The sequence below is a fragment of the Diabrotica virgifera genome, chromosome 9 (genome assembly GCF_917563875.1).
Source record: "Diabrotica virgifera virgifera chromosome 9, PGI_DIABVI_V3a".
Taxonomy (NCBI): Eukaryota; Metazoa; Arthropoda; class Insecta; order Coleoptera; family Chrysomelidae; genus Diabrotica; species Diabrotica virgifera.
The window spans coordinates 154,238,798-154,266,641 of record NC_065451.1 but is presented as its reverse complement, the minus strand read 5'-3'; the positions used below and the strand labels follow the sequence as shown (position 1 = coordinate 154,266,641).

The following is a 27,844-nucleotide window of genomic DNA, read 5'->3' as shown; positions in this document are numbered from 1 at the left end:
TATCGACTTCTGAAGATTCCGTTTTCCCTCACAGGTCCTAGTATTCTCCTAAGTACTTTCCTTTCGAATGTGTCGAGTTTGTTTTTGGATGTTTCTTTCAGCACCCAGACTTCACTGCCATAGCATGTTATTGGTCGAATTAAGGTTTTATAGATTCTCGTCTTTGTATTTCGGTGGACACTTTTTGACCGAAATATATGGGAGAGGGCAAAATAAGCTCTGTTTGCCTGCATTATTCTCCGTCGGCATATATTTCTACTCCCAGGTATGTAAACTTTTCAACCGTTTCAATGTCATCTTCATGTATAATGTTTTCTGGGACTATATTTCTTCTCGTCTGAGTCATTATTTTTGTTTTTTCTGTGTTAATTTCCAGACCTAGCATTTTTGTTTGTGTTTTTAACTCTGCAAATGTTTCCTGTGCTCCTGTTGATGTTCTACTCATAATATTAATATCATCAGCATAAGCGGCCAGTTGAACCGTTCGGTTGGTCAGTAGATTTCCTCGTCCAGTTTGCATTTGCCTAACCGCATACTCCAGTGCCAGGTTAAACAATGTTGGGGCCAGCCCATCTCCCTGTTTTAGTCCCTGCGAAATGTTAAAAAAAGTCTGTCCGGTGGTTTTGTATTCGTACACATGCCTGAGTTTCATCCATTGTGGCTTTAATGAGTCTTATTAACTTTTGTGGTATTGCCAATTCAGCCAATATATAGTATAGTTTGTTCCTTTTGACTGAGTCGTATGCCTGTTTAAGTCTATAAACACGTTGTGAACATCAATATCGTGTTCCCATGCTTTGCTCAAGATCTGTTTTACTGTGAATATTTGATCCAGTGTCGATCTTCCCCGTCGGAAGCCCGTCTGATACTCTCCAATAATATTTTCTGCTAGTGGTTGGAGCCGCTGGTTTATAATATACGTGAGGACTTTATATGCTGTACATAGTAGAGAGATTCCACGGTAGTTTTTGCACTGGAGTTTGTCTCCTTTTTTATAGATCGGGCATACTATACTTTTCTTCCAGTCTTCGGGTATTTTCTCTTCTTGCCATACGTCACTGATGAGCGCGTGGATGTGACTTGCTAGGTGGTCGCCACCTACCTTATATAGTTCTGCTGGTATTTCATCAACTCCCGGAGCTTTATTGTTTTTCTGGGCCTTAATGGCTTCGAAAACTTCCTCTATGGTTGGAGCTTCTACTCCATTCTCTTCTACGTAGATCATACCCATTTCATCTTCCATGTCTACTTGAGTTCCAAGTAGTGTCTGAAAATTATGCTTCCAGGTTTCTGTGACTTTCTGTTGGTCACTGATTATTTGCCCACTTTCATCTTTACATTGACTTGTTTGAGGTTTATACCCACTTTTTATCTTTTTTAGGTATTCGTAAGCCCCTCTAATTTCGTTGTTTTTGAAATGTTCTTCCATTTTTTCTATTTGTCCATTTTCATAGGCTCTCTTTTTATTTCTACATGTCTTGTCTGCTTTCCGTCTTGCGACTTCAAATAATGTTCGTCTTTCCCGTGTTCTTCCTGTTATGTACATTTTGTGTGCTTCATTTCTTTCCTCGATTGCTTGTCTGCACTCGTCATCAAACCATGCTGCTCTTCTCTCCTTTTTCTTGTTTCCCAGGGTGGACGCTGCTGCTGTCAGTACTGCTGTTTTGATATTAGTCCATTTGCCCTCTATGGAGTGCAGTTCTAGCGTCCTTAACTCATTTGCGACTTCTTGTTCGAACTTCTCTTTACATTCCTGAATCTTCAGTTTTTCCAGGTCCAGTTTGTTTGTTCTTTGTTGTCTTTCGTTTCTTTTGCTGTTAACTCTGCATCTAAATTTGGTTTGTACTAAAAGATGGTCTGATCCACAGCATGCTCCTCGTCGTGTTCTCACATCGGAGATACTACTGGCTGCCCTTTTGTCTATCAGCACATGGTCAATTTGATTGGTTGTGGTTCCATCTGGTGAAATCCATGTCATTTTGTGTATGCCTTTATGTGGGAAGCATGTGGAACTTATAACCATGTTTTTACTGGTGGCAAAATTTATCAAAAACTCCCCATTCTCGCTTGTTTCATTGTGCAGAGAGTGTTTTCCTATTGTGCCATAGAACTGCGGTTCCTTGCCTATTTTAGCATTCATATCACCCATTATAATCTTGATGTCATTTTTTGGCGCATTATCATATACTATCTCCAGCTGTTGGTAAAAGCTTTCCTTTGTATGTTGCTCTTGATCTTCTGTTGGACAGTGAATGTTTATCATTGTTAGGTTGAAGAAGTGGGTGCGAATTCTCAACTTACATATCCTTTCACTGACTGCCTGGAAGTCGATGATTTTTGACTTAAAATCATTATCCACCACAAATGCGACTCCACATTCTTTGCTTTCTTGTTCCTTCCCACTATATAGAATTGTGTGCGTTTTAGTGTCCCTGACACCTTTCCCCAGCCATCTTGTCTCCTGAAGAGCAGTAATCATGATCTTATATCTTTTTAGTTCTTGCAGAAGTGCGGTTTGAGCTCCTGGTCTATTTAGCGTCCTCACATTCCAGTTTCCAAATGCATAGTCCATGTTTCGTAGCTTGAGTCGTTTCCGAAAGTTCCGTCCTGTATTCCGAGGCAAATGTTCAGGTTTCGTAACAGTGTGTTTTTTTCCGGGAGTGGGTTGTCAGCCCACTGCCCAACCTTCCTCCTTTATCCGGGCTTAGGACCGGCAGTGGTGACTCCTGAGCTACTCGATTCACCCATTTGTCACCACAGGCGGAGTTATGCTTCTATTTAGAAACACAAAAATTGGTACACATATTTATCTTTCAGAGATAAATCGATTTCATCCATTGTGAATTTCTAGTACCGGTCACAGGCGTCCGTTTTGGGTAGGGCAACGGTTATTTTATCGCATAACTTTTTTCTCTTTAACTTTTAAGCATTTTTGATACTGGATTATTATATTGCGACATATTCTAGTACTAAAAGGTACTCTTGATTTAAGTCGGTAGGACACACCGTTTTCTAGAAAAATCGATATGAAAATTTTTCGTTTTTGAATTTAAAAAAAATTGAAAATTTTTTTCAAAAAAAGCGGTGTATTTTACCAACTTATAGCAACAGTAACTTTTAGTACTAAAATACCTCACAATTTAATAATCTAAAATCAAAAATTCTTAAAAATTAAAGACAACAAAGTTATGAGATAAAATAACTCTTCATCTACCCAAAACGGACGCATATGACCGGTACTAGAAATTCGCAATTAATGAAATCGATTCGTCTCTGGAATATAAATAAACGTACCAGTTTTCGTTTTTCTAAATGTTTTTTTTTTATTTTTTTTTGGAAATTCAATAAACGAAAAATTTTCAAATCGATTTTTCTAGAAAACGGTGTGTTCTACCGACTTAAAGCAAGAGTACCTTTTAGTACTAGCATACCTCATAATTTAATAATCCAGTGTCAAAAATGCTTTGAAATAAAAGTTATGCGATAAAATAACCTTTGCTCTACCCAAAACGGACGCCTATGACCGGTATTAGAAATTCACAATAAATGTAATCGATTTATCTCTAGAGGATAAATATGCGTACCAATTTTTATTTTTCTAAATAAACGCGTTCTGGAGTTATTTAAGAAAAGCTAATTACAAAAAGCCATCTTCAAAGAGCTCTAGCTCCCTTAGGAAGCATTTTCGGACTACAAGAATTGGGTTAAAATGTCTTAAATTTATCTGAGGAATCTCCTATCTTCTTTTGTCGGTAGAGTTTCTGGACACCCTGTATACATTTTCTGTATTTTATTATTTGTTCTTTTTCTCCAGATATTCCTATCTGTTATACCTACATATCTTCTTCTCAGTATCTTTCACTCCCATCTATCTAGCTTCAGTTTTATAGTTTTGCCTAAGATCCAGATTTCACTAGCAAAAAGCACCGTTGGTCCGATAACCATTGTATCCATTATTCGTTTTGCTGCTCTGGATATTTTCGTTGATCTCAGCATCATATGTATAGACTTCCAGCACCTTTACTACCTTTGCCATCCTTTTTTAGATCTCTTGAGTCTCTTCATTTCTATTTTTTAACAATACTCAAAAATACTTGAACTGTCCAACTGTCTAAAAGTTATATTCCTGGTCTGGGGCAGATACTTTCCAAAACTGTAATAACTCACTGTTCATTATTTCCCTTCAACTCCATATACTTTGTCTTCTCCTCTTATACTTATTATGTCTACTTATTGTGTATAAATATGCTTGTCAAAAATCAATAAACAGTAAGTTTAGTACTGAGACCAAGTATAACTGGTTGGTAATGTAAGTTTAAATTTTATTAGCTCTAATAAGGCATGGTTCAGCTCAGATATCTTCAAAAATTGTCTTTTTAAAGAATTTGTACCTGCAGTGAAAACATTTCAAGAGAAGACACTGGGAATACTGCCAGAAGAGGTGAAATGTTTTTTGATTTTAGACAATTCTCCTCCCTCTGAAAATATGCTATGATCAAAACATGGCAACTTTAGTTGTATGTTTTTGCCAAAAAATACAACATCGCTTATTCAACCCATGGATCAGGAAATAATTTTAGCAACTAAACGAATATATCGCAGAAAGTTTTTAGATGAAGTAATTACAGTAGAACCCCGTAAATCTGAACCCCGCTAATCTGAACTTTCGGCAAATCTAAACCAACAGAAAGTAAAAAAAAATTAAAAATTCAAGACAAAACTTAAAAACATGTTTATTATACAGAGTAAAGCTAGAAAATTTAACAATGTAGGATTAATAGGACTTTTGATATTTAAAATTTCTTAAAAATAAATATTTTACTTTAATATATAGGTTTATAATGGTTAAACACAAACTTACTTTGGTTCTCTCATAGTCAACTTGAGTCCAAAAATATTGTCCACACTCTTGCGAGAACGTTTGGCTACTCAAAATCGCAATGAAAGCTTTGAACTACTAGTTAAGGCTAACTTTCGGATAATCCGAACTTTTTGGAATCCGAACAGTCTGTCTCCCCAATTAGTTCGGATTTGTGCGGTTCTACTGTATATGGTGAAGATAACGCAGAAGATACAAGAGGGCAGCATACCTTGCAAAACTTAACTGTTACAATTTAAAATCAACAATTTGACAAGTTTGCTACAGCATGGAAAGGGCAAACATTAAAAAAGTGGTTGGAAGAATTTGTTTGATGGCCATACATTATATTTAGGAGGGAAGTTCCTGATTTCTGTAGTGTAATACATAATAATGCCGAAGAGGAAGTAACCCTCACCGCTGGACTCCACTTGCGATTTGTAGTCCCGAAGATTTAACACATTGTTTCAAATACAAGTCAATCCATGATTATTTAGTCACAAATGGCCTGACTTGTATAGGGCTTTTCATTCACAGTCATTGGTTATACACGGATTATACGACATTTGACAGAGGCTCGAAACAAATGACAATCGATGAAAAGCCCTACTTGAAACAATGTGTTCAATCTTCATGACTACAAATCGCAAGTGGAGTCCGCTGCACCAAAACATTCCATGTATGTTCCTAGAAGGTACACACAGGACATTGAAAAAATTCCTGGAATATCCCCAAAAGCACAAGAATGTTCCCTGAACATCCCAGGAAAATTCTGTGTCAGCATTTTAAACATTCCCTGAATCCATGAATGTCCACGAATGTTCTTGGTCATTCAAAGTATATTTTTTAGACATTCCTTGGATATACCAGAAATATATCCCTTGCTGATGTGACAATACCTCCTATCTATTTTTTCATAGTTTTGTAGGAGAGACGAAAAACTTTTTTAAGGTCACATCCTGTTTTCGTATGTAAGTTTTGACTTGTTTTGTAGTAAATAGATAGTGTAATTTACTACAAAACAAGTCAAAAAATATCATATGAAGCAGGTGGTGACCCTAAAACAAGTTTTTAGTATCTCTTACAAAACACATAAAAAACAGAGAGGATGTATTGTCACATCACCGACGATATGTGGTCATACCAAATAATACATCCTTGATAAATATAAACATTTTTATTGCACAAAATCTTTTCATACATTTTTAATGTAGTTTACTGATATTCCTACATATTTTTAAAAAAATGTGTCACATTTGCTTTGTAATCATTTCTTTTGCCTTTCGTAGCCACATATTCCATTCCCTTCCTGGTTTTTTTGTATACCACTTCTCTCAGCTGATTCTAAAAAAAAATTAAAATGGTAATTTTTCTATCCTTTACAATTAACAATCAGAAGAAATATTATTTACAGATAATGATATGCATAATAATAATAGGTTTGTTCTAGCATCAGTTTCAAACAGTTTGAAACCATCAGCGAATAGTGGACCAGCGAGAGTAGAGGGGATAGCACTGGTGACTGTATTATGTTCTCTCACTGACCAACTGTTTGCTGACGGTTTTTGACTAGTTTGACTGTTTGCTAGAACAAACCTAATAATAATGAATATTTTGTATTTTGACAATGACATCTGATGTGGAAGTCAAAACATTAATAAAATTATTTTTTCAAGTTAACTTTCACATGCGTGTCTTAAAATTGTACTTTTAATACTTATATCGTAAATAACTATTAAAACTATCTTAAGAGGAAACAGTATCGATCAACAGGTAGCGAAAACGCGTTCCAAGATTGCGGCTGTAATTTTGAATATTTTTTCGAGATATTTGGCACACGTATTCGTAATATAATAAAGAATGGCGGTACAGAGCCCAATTTGAAAAATATATTAATATGTAAAATTACTCTGTAATTAAATACAATATAAAAAAACGAGCTTGTACCGCCATTAAGAAGAACAAAAAAATACACTTTCTTCAAATAAACTTTTTTATCCGATGCCTAGATTTTGTGTTATTTTGGAACTACTAAAATTTTTTATTTCATTAGTAGTTCCAAAATGACACAAAATCTAGGCATCGGATAAAAAAGTTTATTTGAAGAAAGTGTATTTTTTTGTTCTTCTTAATGGCGGTACAGGCTCGTTTTTTAAATATTGTATAATTACAGAGTAATTTCCACATATTAATATATTTTTCAAATTGGGCTCTGTACCGCCATTCTTTATTATATTACGAATATGTGTGCCAAATATCTCGAAAAAATATTCAAACTTACAGCGGCAATCTTGGAACGCATTTTGGCTACTTGTTGATCGCTACTGTATCACCTTAAAACATTGTAATTTGCTACACCAGTATATTTTACTCTACTACTACTCTACTAGCTACCTCATTTTCCACTGTTTCTAAAGACTGGTTTACATGGGTAGAGTTTTGAGGAGAGTAGAGTAGCAGTAGTACTCTACAAAAAATGGCTTGATACCATTCACATGAGAAGAGTACAAGTATAGTACTGATGCTAGTATAGTGAAACCGATTTTTGTATTTTTAAACACTCTTGATTATAAGTGCACCTTAAATTCTTAATTTTTTGCTTGAGCTCGTTTACTCCAAAGCCCCCTTTGCCATTCTTTCGACGATTTCATCCTCCGCAGCTTGCTGCATACTTTTATTTCTGTAGTATACACTACCTAAATTCCATAAACACTGATATTCGCCGTATTATAGCTCTACAAGTTTTAAAGTTTCATCTTCGGTGAACTTCATTTTCACTATTTACACAAAACACAATTCCAGCCAGAATGACAGCGCCCTCATGTACTCTCCTACCTACTCTACTCTGCCATAATTGAGCGTGTTCCATGGGTAGAGTGCGCAGCCGAGTAGACATTTTGGCAGTGGTGGTGGTCATAGAGTAGTTACTTTGCCATATGTTGCTAGTCACTCTACTTTAACTCCTACTATACACTCTACTAGCTATTCTGTGCTGAGCATTTTTACAGGTAGAGTTACTCTACTCTAGTAAGTACTTGCATCATTACTCTACCCGTGTAAACAAGTCTTAAATCTACTGAAGTAACAGTAACCTACAGCCATTAATGAAAAATGTCTAAAATCATTTACCCACCTAGTATTTGTAGAATTTAAGACAGTCCAGTGCCTTATAAATAATTTCATTATGAATATTTTTCTTTTAATTCTCCTTTGATACCACTCCATTTTAGATTTTGGGGAACTTATTTCATTGTGTTTATAGCCCATATTTATTGAAGGAACCCAATCTGGATTGTTATTATCGATTCAGTCGGCTGGTTTTCCTATAAGATTAAAATGTTAACATCTTCAAAAATCGTTACTGTTGTAATTGTAACTTACCAGATATAAAATGATTACAGCAGACAGGACAGGAGAATTTTCATTTCGCTAGTAAAACCTTTACATTGTATTGCATTTAACCATTGTTGTCTCTCAGATGATACCTTTAGTTCAGTTTAAAAGTGAACTTTATCTTGACTTTATCACGATTACTTTGCATTCCACACTTCAAAACACAACACCAATGAAGCATATTATCTTTCTAAATTAATACTTCCAGAGAAAATGTTAAATTAATCTTTGTACAACACAAAATTACAAAGAAATACAGCTAAAATTATCTAAAATACATTAAGAACAGATAGAATAACATTTATCTTTTACTCCCAGTAGCCATATTGATTTAATTTTGACAGCATGTTGGAACGGCCTATTCAATTTGGTTGCCTTTATTTTCTAGTATTTTTAACATGCCATGATAATCCTCTCTATTTCTAGATTGAATTTTAATACTTCTGCCTGACTTTGCAAATTTATTTTCTGTTATTATGCCTTGTTTGGCACTTGTATTCAGTATATCCTGGCCAGACTCTATTGTTTTCAGTATTATTGGTGGCGGTTTTCTGTTGTTTTTGTTTTGGGTAGTTTCCACAGTCTTGCTGGTCGAGGCTGTGGCCGCTTTTCCTTTGTCAGGTGTTTTTTCATTATTTTGGTCTTTGTTGGTTTTTGTCTGATTTTCTGAATTGGATTTTACCTGTTTGTCTGGATTTTCTTTTTCAGTTTTCTCCTTGTTTTTTCTTTTGTTTCCTTTTTTTCGGTTTACTTCCGTGAAACCTTCTTTTTCTTCATCGGCGTCCTCGTCCATTTGGGTGTTTTTTCCCGTCTGTGGTTCTTTTTCTTTTGCTTGTTCAGCTTTCCTTATTTCTCTTGCTCTTATGTTGTCGTCCATTTCTTGTTCTTTTCTCTTTTCAACTATGTGTCTCTGCTTTTCAGCTGAGCTTACGTTGTCTTCATTTTGTTTGGCTTTTTTTGGGAGGCTTTATTATTTCTATTACCTCTCGTTTTTTCCTTTTGGATAGGATTGACTTTTGGTATGACTTGTTTTTGTATACCGTTGTCTCTGTTTCTGATTCTTCATGTTTTTCATTTTCTGTCGGTTCCCAGGTCATTGGACTTTCGTCTATTTTTGTTATTGTGACAGTCTGTTTGTTTGTCATTTCTTGGACGGTTTTGGTCAATTTCATGATTTGATCCATCATCCTTCTTGCTTCGTCGTCTTTTGTTCTATGTGTGTGTGTGTGTGTGTGTGTCATCGAATTTCCTGACTGTGGACTTAATCCATTAGCCGAACTTATTTTTGCTCTACAGATATTTATCTCACATATTACTATTAAAATAGGATTTTGTATTTTAAAGATATACCTAGATTCTATAACAATAAATGGATAATTTAATCTTTAGCTACAATCATACAGTATTACACATTTATATACATATATCTATATTATAAATATATATTCTAGTATTATTCAATATTATTCTTTATTGTATGTTTTTTTTATTATTATTATTTTCTTTTTTTTTATTTTTTATTATTTATATTTTTTTTCTTTCTTTTTTTGCTTTCTTTTTTTTTCTTTATTTTTTGTTTTTGTTTTTTTTTTTAATTGTATTATAAGGAATGTCAACAAGGAGTACTTCTGCTCAGGGGTCTTTCAGAGCAATGCACACACACAAGATTAGACCACGGAAAGGTAGGTAGACAAATGGGATAAACACAGGTATTATAGTTTACAATTTTAAGTTTATATTAAGTATGTGTTTAATTAGGATCTCATATACACGTTCGTCTAAACTAGATAATATTGTTATTAGATTAAAAGGTCTTGTAATATTGGTTTCTCTATATACTTGATTCATGAAATGATTTATTTCGATTGTCTTTAGTCTACAGTTTAGTATCATGTGTTCTGCAGATCCTAACTCACCACATTCACAAAGATTACTATCACTAAGACCTATTTTAAATTTGTGTTCTGGAATTAGGCAGTGTCCAAATCTAAGTCTGCATATATATGAAACAACGATTTTTTCGCCGTGATAATGATTAAACCATGATTTAGCTGGAATACTTAATTGTATGTTTTTGTAGAATAGCCCTTTTGTTGAGTTGTTATACCATTGTTGCCAGGTTTTGGTTTTATTGCTAGTAATATTAGCGTAATGTTAATTATTTATCATTTAATGTTAATTTATATTCACTTTCAATTTCTTGTTCGGTAGCCTTCTTAGCTAAAGTATCTACTATTTCATTGTGTTTAAGATTAGAGTGGGCTTTTACCCAACAAAATGATATTTGTTTGCCCTTATCCTTAAGTGCGATATAAGCCTTAATAATATCAATATATATGTAGTTTGATATATCCTTCAAACTTTCCAGTTTAAGTAAAGCACTTTTGCTGTCTGTAAGGATTAGGAATTTCTCTTCGTTATTGTTTATACTGCTTATATACTGCAATGCTCTCAGTATTGCAATAAGTTCTGCTGAAAATGTTGTAAAAAGTCATATACCCTCTTTATACCTTGTCCTAGGGTCCCACACGGCAGCGGCCACCCTCGAATTCATTTTTGAGGCATCGGTATAAATTTGGTAATGTTCCGGAAATAAAGTTTCTATATCCACATTAAACATGGCATTCCTTAAGTAAACTGGAAATTTCGAGTAATCTCTCATGTAGGTTGGTTGTATGTTTGGTATATTGTTTAGATTTATCTGAAACATGGATGGCAGAGTTGATGTATGTAGTTTATTTTTAAATTGTCTTAATCTATTGTAACTTTCGGCAAGTAGTAATGTTGGCTTTTTCCTCCAGTATTCTGTGGTTAGGTCATTTATACAAAGTTTGTGGCAGTTGTTACATATTATGCTCTCTTTAGTTATCATTTTAGTTATAAATTTTTCACACAGAGTTTTCCTTCTTAACCATAACGGTGGTTCATTACATTTTACGCATAGGTTTGATATTGGAGTACTCATCAAAGCTCCTATACATAATCTGAGGCATTTATTTGAAAGGATGTCTATTTTTTGAAGGTGGGTTTTGGCGGTTTGATTGTAAAAGTAACATCCGTAATCTAATATTGATCTTATATATGACCTATACATTAGTAATGCTATGTTGGGATCTGCTCCCCAGGTTGTATAGTTTACTGCTCGTAACGCATTGTACCCTTTGTCAGCTCTTGCTACGATATACTCAATATGATCTTTCCAAATCATTTTCCTATCCAGTATAATACCCAAATATTTAACTGTAGGTTGAACTTTAAACGAGACATTTTGCAACTCCACTATTTCTGGAATGTTTCGTTTTCGGGAGAATATACAAGCTTGTGTTTTTTTGGTTGATATGTTTAATGCTATTTGATCTAGGTCTTCTTGTAGATGTTTAAATACTGTATTTATTTTTCTACTGCCTTGTTCTATTTCCAATTGATCTACATATATGCATATATCATCTGCAAATTGTAATATTTACCTTGTTTGCTGGTAATTATGCTATATGTGCTGTATAAATAGTGTATAATATTGGACTTATGAGATGCTCCCTTGGGGTAACCCGATGTTTGAAACTCTGGGTCCTATTAGTTTGTTATTGATTTGAAGATAAAGAGTTCTATTGATGTAAAGTTGATGAAGTTTCCAGCAGAGTGTATCTGGCAGTCCTATTTCCTTCATTTTGTGGTATAGAAGTTGTAGGTTCACATTGTCATATGCGTTTTCTATATCTATGAATGTAGCAAATACCGACTTGTTGGCGGAAAATGAGTTATATATATATCCAGTATTAAGTGCGTTAAATTTTCCATCGTAGAACATGATTTTCTAAAGCCGAATTGTGTTGCAGATATTTTAGAATTTTTTTCTAACCATAATTCTAGTCTACATTTAATCATTCTTTCCATTGTTTTTAACACACATGATGATAGTGAAATGCCTCTATACGAATCCGGACAGTTTGGTGATTTGTGTGGCTTAAGAATTGGAACTATGATGTACTCTTTCCATGCACGTGGTATATCCATACTCATCCAGATATTGTTTATTACACTTAGTAGTTGAACTTTCTTATGTATGGGTAAATTATACAACATACTATAGTGTATACCATCTAATCCTGGAGCTGAATTATTATGTCTTTTTAGACAGTTCTTTAATTCTTCCAGACTAAATGCTTGTGTGAGAAACATGTTGTCTTCGTTTGCTTCGTCACTGTCATGTCTATTATCCGTTAGGTTCCTGTGATTAATGTCTCCTTCTATAACCCAAGGTCTAGCAATTTTATTAAAAAATATATATGTCCACTCATTTTCAACTATCGGATTATTGGGAGGATTATAAACGTTTTTTAATTTTCTGATTTCATTCCATATTTTGCTAATAGGTGTATTTTTAATGTTGTTCTGAAGCTATTTTCTTGTGGCATTTTTACAATTTTAACTATTTAGAATGGGAAATAAGCCACAATATTATTAAAAAATGATTTTTATTAACGTTTCGACGCCCAAATCGGGTGCCGTTGTCAAAATACAAAATACTATTTTGTATTTAATAGTATTTTGTATTTTCACAACGGCACCCGATTTGGGCGTCGAAACGTTAATAAAAATCATTTTTTAATAATATTGTGGCTTATTTCCCATTCTAAATAGTTAAAAAAGGTGTATTTTTATTTAAACTACTACAAAAGTTTTTCCAAGAAGCTCTTTTGCTGCCTAAAATAATTCTTTTTTTATAAGCTTCTGCTTGTTGATATTTTAAGTAATTATCGCAATTAGATAGTCTTTTAAACTGCAAAAAAGCTTCTTTTTGTTGTCTTATAGCGTCCCTACAATCATCATTCCACCATGGTTTATTAAATTTTGCATTGGGCCGTCTTTTCCTCTCTGGAATAGAGCTTTTACTAGCTAAATTTATTGAGTCACAAAATGTGGAATATTCTTGCTCTGAACCATCTGATATATTATTATTCTTTTCATTGTTTAAGAGATAGGTAAAGAAAGCCCAGTCTGCCTTTTTAATATCCCATGTGATTCTAGATCTAGATATATCATTAGTGTCAATGAGAGCATTACTATTAGTAACGTTACTATCAGTATTATGGTTAAATTCTATTACTATTGGGTAGTGATCAGAACCCACACTCAAAGTTTCTGTGTGCCAATTAAATTTGTAATAAATATCCCTAGAGCAAATTGTTAAGTCTATAGCAGATCTATTTAAATTCATAGGTCTACGAATTAATGTTTCTGACCCATCATTTAGGAAATTAAGTCCACATTGCTCCATAGCCTCAAAAAGATAAATACCATCTTTATCGGTGACATCACACCCCCACATTTTATTATGGCAGTTGAAATCTCCCCCTATTAAAAAAGGTTTGTGTAAACTATTGAAAAATTTAACCCATTCGTTTTTTGGCACACATAATTTGGGTTTTGCATAAATGGAATATAAGTGTAAGTTTTTATTATTTATCTTAATCTGTACTGCAACGCACATGACATTATTTATTTTATAAAAATTTAAATTGTTCTGAAAATCGATATTTTTTCTTAATAATATCGCTACTCCTGCATAACCATCTGATCTATCTTCACGGAAGATGTTATAATGGGAAAAGCTTATCTTTGAATTCGGTTTTAACCAAGTTTCACTTAAAAGAATAGCTAAGAATTTATTTTCGAAAATGTACTTTTCAAAATGGCCTTTATTGTTCACTATTGATCGTGAATTCCATTGTAAAATCTTATTATTTACTAGGGCAATTTAAAACTTTTTCTATATTACTTTTAATGTCGTCTAAAATTTGTTTGTTTGCTATTGGAATTAAGTTTTTGTCTAAGAAATTTTTAAATATTGTTACTATATTATCAGTAATTTGTTTACTAGTTAGCGAGTTTTCTTGGACTATTTTTGTTTGATTTTGATATAATGGGTTGTTTATAACTGGTAGCGACGGGTAAGCAGAAGCGCTTGCAGTGTCCAGTATATTTTCGTGTTCTTTTGAATAAGGATAAACTGACTTATTTTGAGCTCCTTCGCTCCATTTTCTTTTGGTTGTTACTGTGTACCTATTTCCTGTGTTTGTTGAATTTAGGGCTGTCCTGTAGCTAGTGCTGTATTTTAATTTTGCTTCTTCAAAAGGTAAATTTTCATTTGCCATTATATATTTAATACCCTTTTGTTTTTCAAACTCAGCGCATTTGTTTCGATCTAATGCTGAATGGTTTCCAAAACATAATATACAAGTGGGCTTTGTTAAATCGCATACATCTGAATCATGTTCCTGTCCGCACTTGCTGCATCTTTTCTTACCACGACATTGTGACGTAACGTGCCCGTATCTAATGCAATTAAGGCATTGTATTACTCTTGGAACATAAGGTTCCACTTGGTATATCATTCGTTCAATGATTACTTGTTTTGGAATCATTTGGCCTCTGAAAGACACCACTATCGTACCCGTCTCCACCAGTTGATCATTTTCTTTTTGCTTTATTCTTTTAACGTTTATTACTTTAAAATTGCCGTATCTTGGAACAATAATACCTTTTAATTCGTTTTCTGAAATATTTGTGTCTACCCCTTTAATTACCCCACTCTTTTGAGTAAAAAAATTTGGAATATATAAATCGTAATTTCTTTCCATTAACTTTTTACATTCCATTAAAATATTAGCGCCTTTATATGTGTTACATTCAATTTTAATTTAATTTTTTCCTATAATATTAATATTAACAATATTATCTTTAATTGCAGGTACTGCACCTAAAATTAATCGTGCTGTCGCGATTCGATGCAATCGGCCAATGTTGCCTTCCTTGTTCTGCATAAAAACAAAATAAGGACCTTGGTCACCTTGACTGTATTTATTTTTCACCTCTGACATTATGGACTGGCCTATATTAATATTTGTTTTATTGCTTACCTGATATTCTGGTAAAAAGTTTTTTGGATTTGTTATCGGTACCTGTTTTAATTGTGTATTATTATTAATATTTATAATTTCCTCAGACTGCTTTTGTTTTTCATTAACTTCATAATCCATATTACTAGCAACATCGTCAATCCTTCCTCTGTCAGGTGGATTTCCTCTGCCATCTAAATTTAATTCCATTTTTCGGTAAAAACAACAACTCTATTAATTAGCACTTCGATCACACAGAGAACTATTCGCTTCCGCTGCTACAATCGAACTGGTCTTTTGTTCTAATTATTGATCTTAATTCGGCGATTAGATCCTTGAATTCTTGTTGTTCTCGCTTATTTTCTTTATCTCTCTGTTCGAGTTGTTTCATCAGTTGTTGTACCGTGTTTGCCAGGTCACTTTGATTTCTCTCCGTGTCTGGGCTATTACACGGTCTTTTGGTGGGCTTTTTGCCTTCTAATCGTTGGCTGTCGTAGTCAGCTTCTAGTTGTGGGTCATTTATGAACTCAAGTGAGTTTGTTGTTCCCTGAGGGGGAATGGTAACTATCTGTTGAATCATAACTACTTGGTTTTCCTGAAGGGACCGGGGGTTACTACTGCAATTTTTGGTGCTTGATTCATCTGGCTGAGGGCCTTCTGAATCTTTTATTTCTTCATCATGAGAGAAGACTGCCTTTATCTCTTCCATAACGATATCATCTTCTGTCAAGGATTGGGGTGGACTAGGGGGGGGGGACTGGAGTAGTGCCCATATCAGACACTGACTCTGTCTCTGGGAATAATTCAATGAAATCGTGAGCTGGATGCTCGGTGGACATAGGATTGTCCGACGACATTTTAGAGTTAACTATTTATAAGAATCTGTTTTTTTGCGCTTGGCTAGACCGCTGTCCAACCAAGTTCTGGGTGCCGTCCCAGGGACCTACGCGGATGTGTCACTGCCTAATTTGCTATAGGTAGGGTTCCACTTGCTATTTCTCAGATAACTGGCCCCCGGTTGCCGTGTCTGCACGAAGTGAATTCTAAAATCCCACCCCTTGCAGTGTCATCCCTGCGGAGGCACAGTTATCTCTCGACGGGCACAAGGCCCGCTCGTTTCTTCGCTTTCTATATTCTGGAGTGTAACCCCCTTGAAAATTCAGTAAAATGAAATTTCCACGGCTAGTTACATCCAGTGAATATAGCTTTTGCCTCTATATTAACTTTCCAATTGAAAATAATGTCTCACTCACAGTTTGATGTTTTGCTAGGGTCTATTTATAGACTTCAACCCTCGACCCTCGAAAAGGCGAGCGGCACTTAAACACACATCTGTTCGACTCGATGTCTCGATCGCGACTATTCTACATAGTATGTAAATTAAATTAAATTTTATAGAAATAGAAATAAAAATATGCTTTATTGTCACTGAAAATTTTTACAATTTTATGGACAAAGCTTACATACAGTCAAAAGAAAAACATAATATAAATAACAAATAACAACTACAATTTACTAAAATTAGATAAATCGTCAATAATGTACAGTATAAGATATAAAAGCCAAGATAAAAACAATTTATTACAAAATTTATATAAATTGCAAATTGAACATACTTACAACAAATAAAATAAAATAGGTACAACATAAGGAACTGACAAGTTTATGCTATGCATATGAAACCCAATTGTCTTAGTTATTCATTGAGAAATTCTTCTATTGAATAATATGGTCTTTTGGATAGATAGACTTTTGTCATTTTACGGAACTTTGGGAAAGATGTTGCAGATTTAAGTTGTAACGGAAGATGATTGTACAGTTTCTTTGCGGAATATAATATAGATTTCTTTACTAACTCAGTGGATGGAATCGGTAAATAAATATCAAAGATTGAATTTCTGGTGGAGTAAAGATGATTGGGCCTTGATGGAAAGACATGAAGGTGTTTACGAATTAAACAAACCGTTTCTAGAATATATAAAGATGGAAGTGTTAAAATTTCGTGATCTCTGAAGTAACTTCTGCAATGTGTAGATCTTCTGAGGCCAAACAGATATCTTATTGCTCTTTTTTGCAATCTAAAAATGACATAAAATTGAGCAGCTGTACTAGAACCCCAAAAAGGAAGACCATATCGAAGATGAGACTCGAACAACGAAAAATATGATATTTTAGAAGATGCTAAATTGAGTTCCCTTGAGACAGATATTATTGCATAGCAAGCTGAGGTGAGTTTCTTACTTAACGAATCGATATGAAGGAACCATTTGAGGTTGCTGTCTAAAAAAATACCAAGAAATTTTACAGAATCAACGGTACTGATCTGGCTGTTATTAAGAGGCAAAGGTTGAAGAGCTCCTTTATAGGATAATGCTACTGTTTTGTCTATATTAAAGGAGAGTAAATTAGAGTCAGACCAGGTCTTTATCGCCAGTAGATCCGAAGTTATAGTTTCATGAAGAGATGCAATAGTTGAGTTGCTCCAAGTGATACTGGTATCATCAGCAAAAAGAAAAATTTTCCCATTGCTTTTTAAATTAGTGATGTCATTTATAAAGATAAGGAACAGTAGAGGACCCAATACTGAACCTTGTGGTACTCCACATACAATGTTTTTGAGACTAGAGTCAGTATCATTTCATCTAACTAGTTGTTTCCTATTATTCAAGTAGGATTGGAACCAATTCAAAGAAATACCTCGAATTCCATAGAAATTTAGTTTTGTAATCAAGATGTCGTGATTTACACAATCAAAAGCTTTGGCATAGTCGCAGAAAACAGTGGCAGTATAAAGATTATTGTTTAGTTCTTGGTAAACCTCATGTAGTACAGAAAACATGGCATCAGTGGTACATTTATTAGTTAAAAAGCCGAACTGATTTTGTGATAAAATGTTGTTATCAATGATAAAGGACATAAGTCGAGTTTTGACGAGTCTCTCAATAATTTTGGAGAGTACCGGTAGTAAGGCAATAGGTCTATAGTTGCAGGCATCAGATTTTTCGCCACCCTTATGAAGAGGAATAATAATGGCTGTCTTTAGGCACTCTGGAAATTTATCTTTTTCGAAGGAATCATTAATTAGTGAGAGGAGGATTTCCAACACATTTTCTGTGAGATTAGAGAAAATTTTTATAGATAGTCATCAGTACTACAGGATGATTTGCTTTTGATACTATTGATTTTTTGGATCAGTTCAGAGTTATCGACTGGTCGTAAAAAGAATGAATTCGAGACCTTTCTTGAATTAGGAAGATAGGAAATGGGATCTTGTTGCGGCAAAATTGTTGATGTTATATTTTTACTCACATTAACGAAGTAGTCGTTTAGACTTTCAGGATTTGGAAGGGAAAATGATTGAGCTGTGTGAGTTTTATTTCGAAGATCGTTTATTATAGACCAAGTTTCTTTTGCAACACTTTTAGAGCTTCCCAGACGATTTTGATAATAGGCTTTTTTAGCTGACCTGACAAGTTTTAGATATGTTGTCCTGTACTTCATGATATATTCAGTGACGGCAACATTGGTAGTAAATTTCTTGATGTATAGTAGTGAACGCATATTCTTAGCTGACATGCGAATGCCTTTCATAACCCAAGGTTTCCGATGTTTTGGCTTAATAAGAATTAAAGGAAATGCCTTATTGAAGATGTGGAGAAGCTTATCTAGAAAAACACTGAAATTATAGTCCACGTCTATAGAAGGAAATTGCCACTCAGAAGTTAAGCATAAATTTTGGAATTTACGAAAATACTGGGCGGAAAAAATCCTACCTAAACGTCAGGTTTTTGAGGAGGGTTTGCTGAAGATGTTAAAATTCGTATACACTGCTTCATGATCAGATAGTCCCGCATTAATAACTGTAGAGCAGACATCAAGGGGTGAGAAATCTGAGACAATATAATCGATTATGATAGATGTAGTTTTTGTAATCCTTGTAGGAGAATTAACGTGCATTGAGAGACCATACGATTCAAATATGTTGGGCAGGGACACTTGGGTAGCACTAGCAGCAGCATAATTAATGTTAAAATCACCGCATAGAATTTTTCTGCTTTTATGAGGCAGGCCATCTAACAAATTTAGCAGGTTCTGAAAAAATAGTTCCACGGTAGAATCAGGTGATCTATTAATGCAAATAATGTAAAGATTAAGATTTTTATTATAAACCAAGGAAAGCTCAAAGGATTCACTTAACAAAAAAAAAGTCATATTTTGTTACCCGAGAAAAATCATTATTTCTAGAGAGGATCAGGGTGCCTCCATGAGCCGAACTTGGACGATCATACCTGGCAATTGTGGTATATTTTTCTACAAAAAAAGGCTCGTTAACTTTAATCCAGTGCTCTGTAATCGCAACTATCGGAAGAAATCCTAATTCCTCCAGAAACAAAAATAATTCACCAGTTTTATTTCTTATAGAACGAATATTAATCAGAACCATGCCAAAGTTGTCATCACTAAAATAATTTATCAATAAAATGTCATTTTAAACAAAAATTATTAAAAAAAATAAGATAATTCGGATGGAATTTTCCAGATTAACTAAATAAAATCTCCTTCTGGACATCACCCACTTTTGGGCGTGGTTTCCCCACTTTTAGATTTGAATAAGGTAATTCGGACGGAACAAAAATACCTGAAATATTCAGTTGGTGGCCCGCCGTTTATGGCGAACGAAAACTCATGATGCACACGTGTGCATCACCGTACTGAACGGACAGTCAAGCATGATGCACATGGGTGCATCACCGTACCGAAGGGGTTAAAACAAATTTCGCACTTTTAAGATTTTTCTCCAGTGTGAAGTGTCATATGTAGTTTCAAACTACTTGCATGAGAAAACTGCTTAAAGCAAATTTCACACTTGTAAGGTTTTTCTCCAGTGTGCACTCTCAAATGTCTTTTCAAAGTACCTGATTCACTAAATTGCTTCAAACAAATTTCACACTTGTAAGGTTTTTCTCCAGTGTGTAGTCTCAAATGAATCTTCAAACGTCCTGCTTTACTAAATTGCTTAAAACAAATTTCGCACTTGTAAGGTTTTTCTCCAGTGTGTATTCTCATATGTTGTTTCAAACTACTTGTGTCAGAACACTGCTTGAAACAAATTTCACACTTGTGAGGATTTTCTCCAGTGTGTATTCTCATATGTGTTTTCAATTGACCTGCTTGAGTAAACTGATTAAAACAAATTTCACACTTGTATGGCTTTTCTCCAGTGTGTAGTCTCAAATGAATCTTCAAACTTCCTGGTGTACTAAATTGCTTAAAACAAATTTCGCACTTGCAATTTTTTTCTCCGTTGTGTATTCTCATATGTTGTTTCAAATAGCTTGCGTCAGAATACTGCTTAAGACAAATTTCGCACTTGTAATTTTTTTCTCCAGTGTGTAGTCTCAAATGTATCTTCAAATTTCCTGCTGTACTAAATTTCTTAAAACAAATTTCGCACTTGAAATTTTTTTCTCCGTTGTGAATTCTTATATGTTGTTTTAAATTGCTTGCATTAGAACACTGCTTAAAACAAATTTCACACTTGTGAGGTTTTTCTCCAGTGTGCACTCTCAAATGTTTTTTCAAATTACCTGCTTCACTAAACTGCTTCAAACAAATTTCACACTTGTAAGGTTTTTCTCCAGTGTGTATTCTCATATGTTGTTTCAAACTACTTGGGTCTGAACACTGCTTGAAACAAATTTCACACTTGTGAGGATTTTCTCCAGTGTGTATTCTCATATGTGTTTTCAACTGACCTGCTTGAGTAAACAGCTTAAAACAAATTTCACACTTGTGAGGTTTTTCTCCAGTGTGCACTCTCAAATGTCTTTTCAAATTAAATGCTTCACTAAACTGCTTAAAACAAAGTTCACACTTGTAAGGTTTTTCCCCAGTGTGTATTTTCACATGTGATTTCAAATTACTTGCGTCAGAACACTGCTTGAAACAAATTTCACACTTGTGAGGTTTTTCTCCAGTGTGCACTCTCAAATGTTTTTTCAAACTACCTACTTCACTAAACTGCTTCAAACAAATTTCACACTTGTAAGGTTTTTCTTCAGTGTGTAGTCTCAAATGAATCTTCAAATTTCCTGATGTACTAAATTGCTTAAAACAAATTTTGCACTTGTAATTTTTTTCTCCGTTGTGTATTTTCATATGTGACTTCAAACTACTTGCCTTCGAACACTGCTTGAAACAAATTTCACACTTGTGAGGTTTTTCTCCAGTGTGCACTCTCAAATGTCTTTTCAAATTAAATGCTTCACTAAACTGCTTCAAACAAATTTCACACTTGTGAAGTTTTTTCCCAGTATGAATTTTCATGTGTCGATTTAAATTAATTTTTCTGCCAATCTTCTTACCACAAATTTGACATATTAACGTGTTTTCTTCATCAGTAAGACTATCATGTTGCTCTTTATTGGATGAACCTATGTCAATCGTTTTCATAATTTCCAAAGTGTCCTTCGCTTGGGAAAAGTCTAAAATAAAAACCAAAATACATATATAAAATATTGTTAATGCATAACTACAAAACAGAAAATTTGCAAATCTCAGTGCCTATTGAAAGGTTTATTTAATTTAGCAATGTACACGACATACTTGCACGAATTTTTACTCTCATACATAAATAGGGACACGCGCCAACTCGTAACTCTTAATGACAAACTTTTTTAAATCAAAATGTACACCGGCCAATTCGTAACTTTTCTACCTGACCAACTCGCAACTTTATACAGGTGAATTCGAAACCATTGTTTAATAGTTGTTAGGTTAAAAGGTAAGAAATAAATTTGAACAGTAACGGATTAAGCCAACACGGGGCATATAGCATATATTATTATGTAAGCGAATGGTTCTTGGTTTGCTTAAAAACATGTGTATTATATGTACCTATATAAAAAAAAACAAAAATTAAAATCTCTTTTGATTGAAACAATATTATAACGTGTGATCCAAAATTATTGTCACCATAGGTGGCCCTGAACGACAGAGATAGCTATACAGTGCATGTCTATTCTTAATTCAGATATACTTTCCATACGTCAACTTTGCAGTGCATGTCAACTTAACAAGAAAAGTTAGGTTATGTAGAGATGGTGGTGGATATATATACAGCATCTTGTTTGGTTTTATTTATTATGGTTACTAATAATTTTGTTAATTCTTTTTATTTTTGATTAAAGTTATGTGTAAAGGTTTTGACTGAATTTTTATGTTTTATAATGTTAATCAAAATTAATTGATAAACCAATGATATAAATTCAGATTAAAACAAGACATACGTAATTTTTTGCATGGCTAGCTTTGATCCCAATAATTGTGGATCGCTCGTTATGTATATACCAGGGCGGATCTGTAAAAAAACGTCTATTTGTGGATGTGCGAGGTGGCATTCGGATTTTTGCAGATAAAGTTAGGTGACAACTTCAATAATAATAATTGACTTATACTCCTTCTCAAATATGCCCGGAACATTAATAAAAAATTAAAATATTTAAAAATTTCGAAAAACATTAATTTTTTTCTCTATTCTTTTCTTATAACTTTAAAACGATTCTTTTGGGAGCAAAGTCGTAGGGAATTAAAATAAAGATAATTGAATTTTTTATGGTATACGACTAGTTAAAAATGTCTTAAATTATTACCCTTTCTGCAAAATAGCAATAAATACAAAATAAGGGGGCAAAATAAGCCTCTTTTTATGGAGTGTTTTTCAACAACTTTGGTTGCACTTAGAACCTTCGTAATTCGCATAGAAAATCCTTATAACATACTTAAATCGTCCACCAAATTTCATTAAAATCGACCTGATAGATTTTGCATAATAATTTTGCAATCTAATTTTTTTAAAAAAGTTCAAATTTTTTAAAAACTTTCTGAACAGAAAGTAAACCATTTAGAAGTTTGCTAATTTTTTCACATATAAAGAGGCTCTATCTAATACACTTTACAGAATTAAAATCGGATTATCTAAGAGGCCTCAGCACTGTTTTAAAGTTATAAACAATTTTTTGGCTTATAAACAAATACAGTGAGGACGTTTGAGTTGGAATAAATTCATTTTCTCGAGAATGGGCGTCTCTGGAGATAAATCACGAAATAAGTCGATTTTTATTTTTAAATTCTAATTTTTTAGTATACATATCATACTAGTGACGTAATCCATCTAGGCGTGATGAAACAATCGATGATTTTTTTTAAATGAAAATAGGGGCCGTATGATTCCGTCGGTATAACAGGTTGCCTTGCAACCAGATGCAGAACAGTACCATAAATGTTTTCCACTTTTAGCACCTCCTTTAATCGAAATTTAAAATTATTTACCACCAATAACTTACACCCACGTGCACTTATTACGAAATCTGTTATCTGTTACAAGAATTTCAGTCATTTTCACAAAATTTATTTGGATTTTTTCTAGTAACTCTTCCAAGAGACAATACATAAATAATGAATACCTTTTACACCACCTTCAAAGAGAGTAATTTTTACAGGTACATACCTGGAATGCCGGTATTCAATTATCAACATTACTTAAAAATGAAAGTTACTAATTCACCGGTAGTTAGTGGGTTATCGAAGAATTACCTGCGCGCCAGAGTTACGAATTGGCCTGTAATTAGGATGGGGGATTAAAATAGTTACGAATTCACCGAGACCCATAAATAGATAATATACACTCAGGTGCAAAAAAATCGATCCACTTAAAAATTTGGTCAATTTGATGTCACGAATTTCCTAAACCAGTTGTCCGATTTAAGTGATTTTGGTAAACTGTGAGGTTAAGTGAGGTAAACTGTAGTTGTATACTGGGTGTACGAATCAAACTGTGTTTTTCCTCAAAGTTCGCATCACTCTGTGGACTATTCTAGCATTTATAAAATACTGAAATTAAAACTTAACTATAGCTTCAGGGCTTCTTAACATTCTGTTTTTAGATTCATTCGCTTATGTTGGATAATAAAAAAGTTAGATACTTTAACTGGCCATGTTCGTCATCAGTACAGGGTGTTTCTAAATAAGTGCGACAAACTTTAAGGGGCAACTTTACATGAGAAACTAAGGGCAGTTTGCTTTATAATCATAATATGTCCTCAAACGCTTCGTTTCCGATATATGGGATGTTCAATTTTTTTTTACAAACTGACGATTTATTTATTGGTTTAAAACCACTTGAGATATGCAAATCTTTGGTGGGTTTTAAGACGTAGTTATTGCACATTTTTTGACATACAATTAAGAATTTAATATTTACCAATCGTGCACAAACGGGTATTATGACCGATCATATTATGACCGATATGTACTTCATTTTCCCCCTTTCCCCCCTCACAATATACGCCACTGTGGTAATAATCATTTCAGCATGTTTTTGAAGTTATACTTCTTTCGGCGCGATTGAGAGTAAAATTTCATAATACTGCGCGCATGTGCACACAGACAGTATGGCGTTTAGTTGCTAATCTTTCTAGTTATGTATCAGCGCAAATAAGCCATTAAAATAATCAACTATTTATAATGGGAAATAAGCCACAATTTTACCAAAAAAAGATTTTACTAACGTTTTCGAAGCCCAAATCGGTTTTTTTTACCCAAAAAACCCGATTTTGACTTCGAAACGTTAATGAAATCTTTTTTTTTGGTAAAATTGTGGCTTATTTCCCATTATAAATAGTTGATTATAAAAATGCCACAAGGAAATAGCTTCAGAACAACATTAAAATAAAATATTAGTGATTTTTAATAAATGCATTACAGTGGAACCTCGATAACTCGGATTAATCGGGACCGCGACCGATCCAGGTTATCGAAAATCCGAGATAGCCGGAGAATATGGTAAAAATTAATAAAATACGGTATACTTACAGATAAACTCCGTTAGAATTGAAATAACATGAAATATATTTATAAATATGCACAGTACCTACTCATTAAAATTACTAAAAAAAACACCAAACCCAAACGTAAGCAAATGGAAGCGAACAATACAAGACACACAATACTAAAGACCATTGTTTATAAAAGAATTTTTTAAATAGTCTTTCCTAAACAATGCTGACAGTTTGAAATAAAAAGGAATAGATACTACAGACAGGTGGCTGTTGTTTCTGCGGCGTGTGCTATGGTGTTGCCAGGTCCGATTTGTTTTTAATCGGTACATAAGCAAAAACCAATCGGGATTTAGGGTTATAGATCGGGACAAATAAACAACAATAGTTTTGGAGTGTAATTTTCAGAGTCAACTCCGAATTGAATGAAAATGTGGTTTTAGGTTCTACTTACTGTTTACTTCAAAGTTGAACTTGTACCGTTGGTTGCTTTTACTTGGGGGATGACAGTTACCCCTTCTCGGGGGGTGAAAAACGCGCGTTTAAAGTAAATCTCAAAATGGATTAACTGACTAACCCTAAAAAACTTTTGTTCTATATAATTTTTAAACTATGTCAATACTTTTCGAGTAATTTTATTGAAAAAAATATTCTTAGCAAAAATGTAGCGTTTAAAATAGCAAAAAAAATGTATGTTCAGAAAGTCTATAAAACCAGTAAAAGCAAAGTTGTAGCTCATCAAAAATACGTTCTTATTCGTCAAATTCCAAATCGAATTTTTCAACTTGAAATAACCAAAAAATTAAGCAATAAGTCTCTAGCATTAAAACTAAGCGAATTACGCTCAAAACAAAATTGGCCCCTTTTTTGATAAAAAAAAATCGTGAAAATCTCCCCCTATTTAGCACCGTAAATAAAATTAATCGTTGCCGCTTTACCATTTACTTTATATATGTGTATTGTTTATACGATCTGTAAGGTTTACCGGTTGGGAGTGCTGAGTTTAAAAAAAATGGTTTTATAGTAAAAAAATTTCCGAAAAAATATTGGAAAATGCCCTTTTTTCAAAATAACTTAAAAAGTATTAGGGATACTAAAAATCTCAAGGAGTAAAAAGTAGGTAGGTTTTGCTTTTATAAATATATAATAGATTTGCATACACTCGTGATTAGTGACTCGTTCAGGCCTTTTCAATTATGTAAAAAATACATAAGTAAAGTAAATTGTTTGTAAAGCGGTAACGATTAATTTCATTTGGGGTGCTTAGCAGGGGGAGACTTTCACGATTTTTTTACCAAAAAAAAAAGGAGTCAACTTGATTTTGAGCATAACTCGCTTAGTTTTGATGCTAGAAACTTTTTTAAAACATAAAATTAAAGCTTTATTAAGAAAGTTTTAATTGGTTTTTCCCGAAAAGTACTTAATTTCTTGGGAATTTCATGAATAAGAACGTATTTTTCATGAGCTACAACTTTGCTTTTGCTGGGTTTATAGACTTTACAACTTCACAATTTTTTTCATTTTTTTATATTATGCTACATTTTTGCTAAGAATATTTTTTTTGGATCAAATACTTACTTTTCGAGTTATTTGTGAAAATCGCCTGAAAACGTGGTTTTTTTGTCGAAAAATAAACATTTTCAATCGTAAATAACTCTAAAAGTATTAACTAAGTTAAGATTCTGTAGAACTAAAATTGCTTAGAATTAGTCGATTTATCCATCTTCGGACTCATTTTAAACGCGCGGTTTTTCACCCCTGGTTAGGGTGACTGTCATCCCCCCGAGTAAAAGCAACCAACGGCACAAGCCGTTCAAATTTTTCATGCAATTCGGAGTTGATCCTGAAAATTACACGGTATCGCCGTATTTCCCGTTCATTTACTGGACTGTAAGGTGTTTCTATAATCTGTATTTAATCCTACATAATAATAATAATCAGACGAAATTACGAAAAGAAGTCGTAGATTAAGTAAATTATTTATTTTTTATTAAAATTATATTTTTCATTCGACTTTGCCGCTTTTAGGAGTGCCTTGTTTTTATAACATAGTTATAAAACTCACTGCAAGTCCTCCTGAAATTGGTTTAAGTGGGAGAAAATCGGGACATTTAGTGTCCCGATCAGGTACAAATCGGTACGCGTCCCCAGAGCCCTGAAAATCGGGACGTCCCGCGCAAATCGGGACACCTGGTAACGCATGAGTCATTTTTAATATCGTACAGTTCAAATTACACACATACACATTATCTCTCAAATATTATATTACATAAATTTTTATTGTTGAAAGGTTTGTCTGATAATTAACTATTTTGATTGGAAATAAGCCACAATTAAATTGAAAAATACAAAATATTGAAAATCAAAATGTTTATCTGATGAAAATCGGTCCGGGTTAGCCGGACTTCCGGGTTATCGGGGGCCGACTTATCGGGGTTCCACATTATAATTTTTGTGTCTTTGGATTTGTCTTCCTTGGGCGTAAAATAATAAAATATCTATTTTTAAATTTCACTTGTCACCGTGATGTGTAATTATGTATATCCGAAACGTCAATAACAAGCGCCTTGGTAGCCTGGTTCGTAGAGCATTGGACCAGAGATTGAGAGGCCGCGGGTTCAAATCCCGGACGATTCATACTTTTTTTTTAAATTTTGGCATTGTTAAGTTTTGGTTAATTTTTGGTAATTATTGTTAATTTTTTGTATTGTAACTGTTAAGTATATTTATTTCGTTTAAATTATATAATAGAAGTATAACTTACGTGCGTACAAGGCACATACACATTCTTTTTTGATTCATCGTTACTTTTTACGTAAATATTATCCTTTTGTCTCAATGCGATAGAGTGAGTAGTT

The 27,844-nt window shown here is 33.6% G+C and overlaps 2 protein-coding genes across 3 annotated transcripts in view; both read right to left on the bottom strand.

The window, feature by feature from the left end:
• Window positions 1-6,020: 6,020 nt before the first annotated feature.
• Window positions 6,021-12,752, bottom strand: LOC126892266 (uncharacterized protein DDB_G0286299-like). The gene is made up of 2 exons (XM_050661780.1): window positions 7,992-12,752; window positions 6,021-6,202 (listed from the first exon to the last, which is right to left on the bottom strand). The coding sequence occupies exon 1, from the start codon at window positions 9,126-9,128 to the stop codon at window positions 8,610-8,612; it is 519 nt and encodes a 172-aa protein (XP_050517737.1). The 5' UTR covers window positions 9,129-12,752; the 3' UTR covers window positions 6,021-6,202; window positions 7,992-8,609.
• Window positions 12,753-19,471: 6,719 nt separating this feature from the next.
• LOC126892253 (zinc finger protein 271-like) overlaps window positions 19,472-27,844 on the bottom strand; it is a 129,591-nt gene continuing 121,218 nt past the window's right edge. For both annotated transcript variants that reach the window (XM_050661747.1, XM_050661748.1), the window contains one exon: window positions 19,472-21,635. In XM_050661747.1, coding sequence (XP_050517704.1) covers window positions 19,936-21,635 — 1,700 coding nt within the window. In that variant the 3' untranslated portion in view covers window positions 19,472-19,935. The remainder of the gene's footprint in view (window positions 21,636-27,844) is intronic.

Coding starts and splice junctions, on each gene's coding strand:
- LOC126892266 (XM_050661780.1), bottom strand. CDS start 9,128: ATGGACGACAACATAAGAGCAAGAGAAATAAGGAAAGCTGAACAAGCA.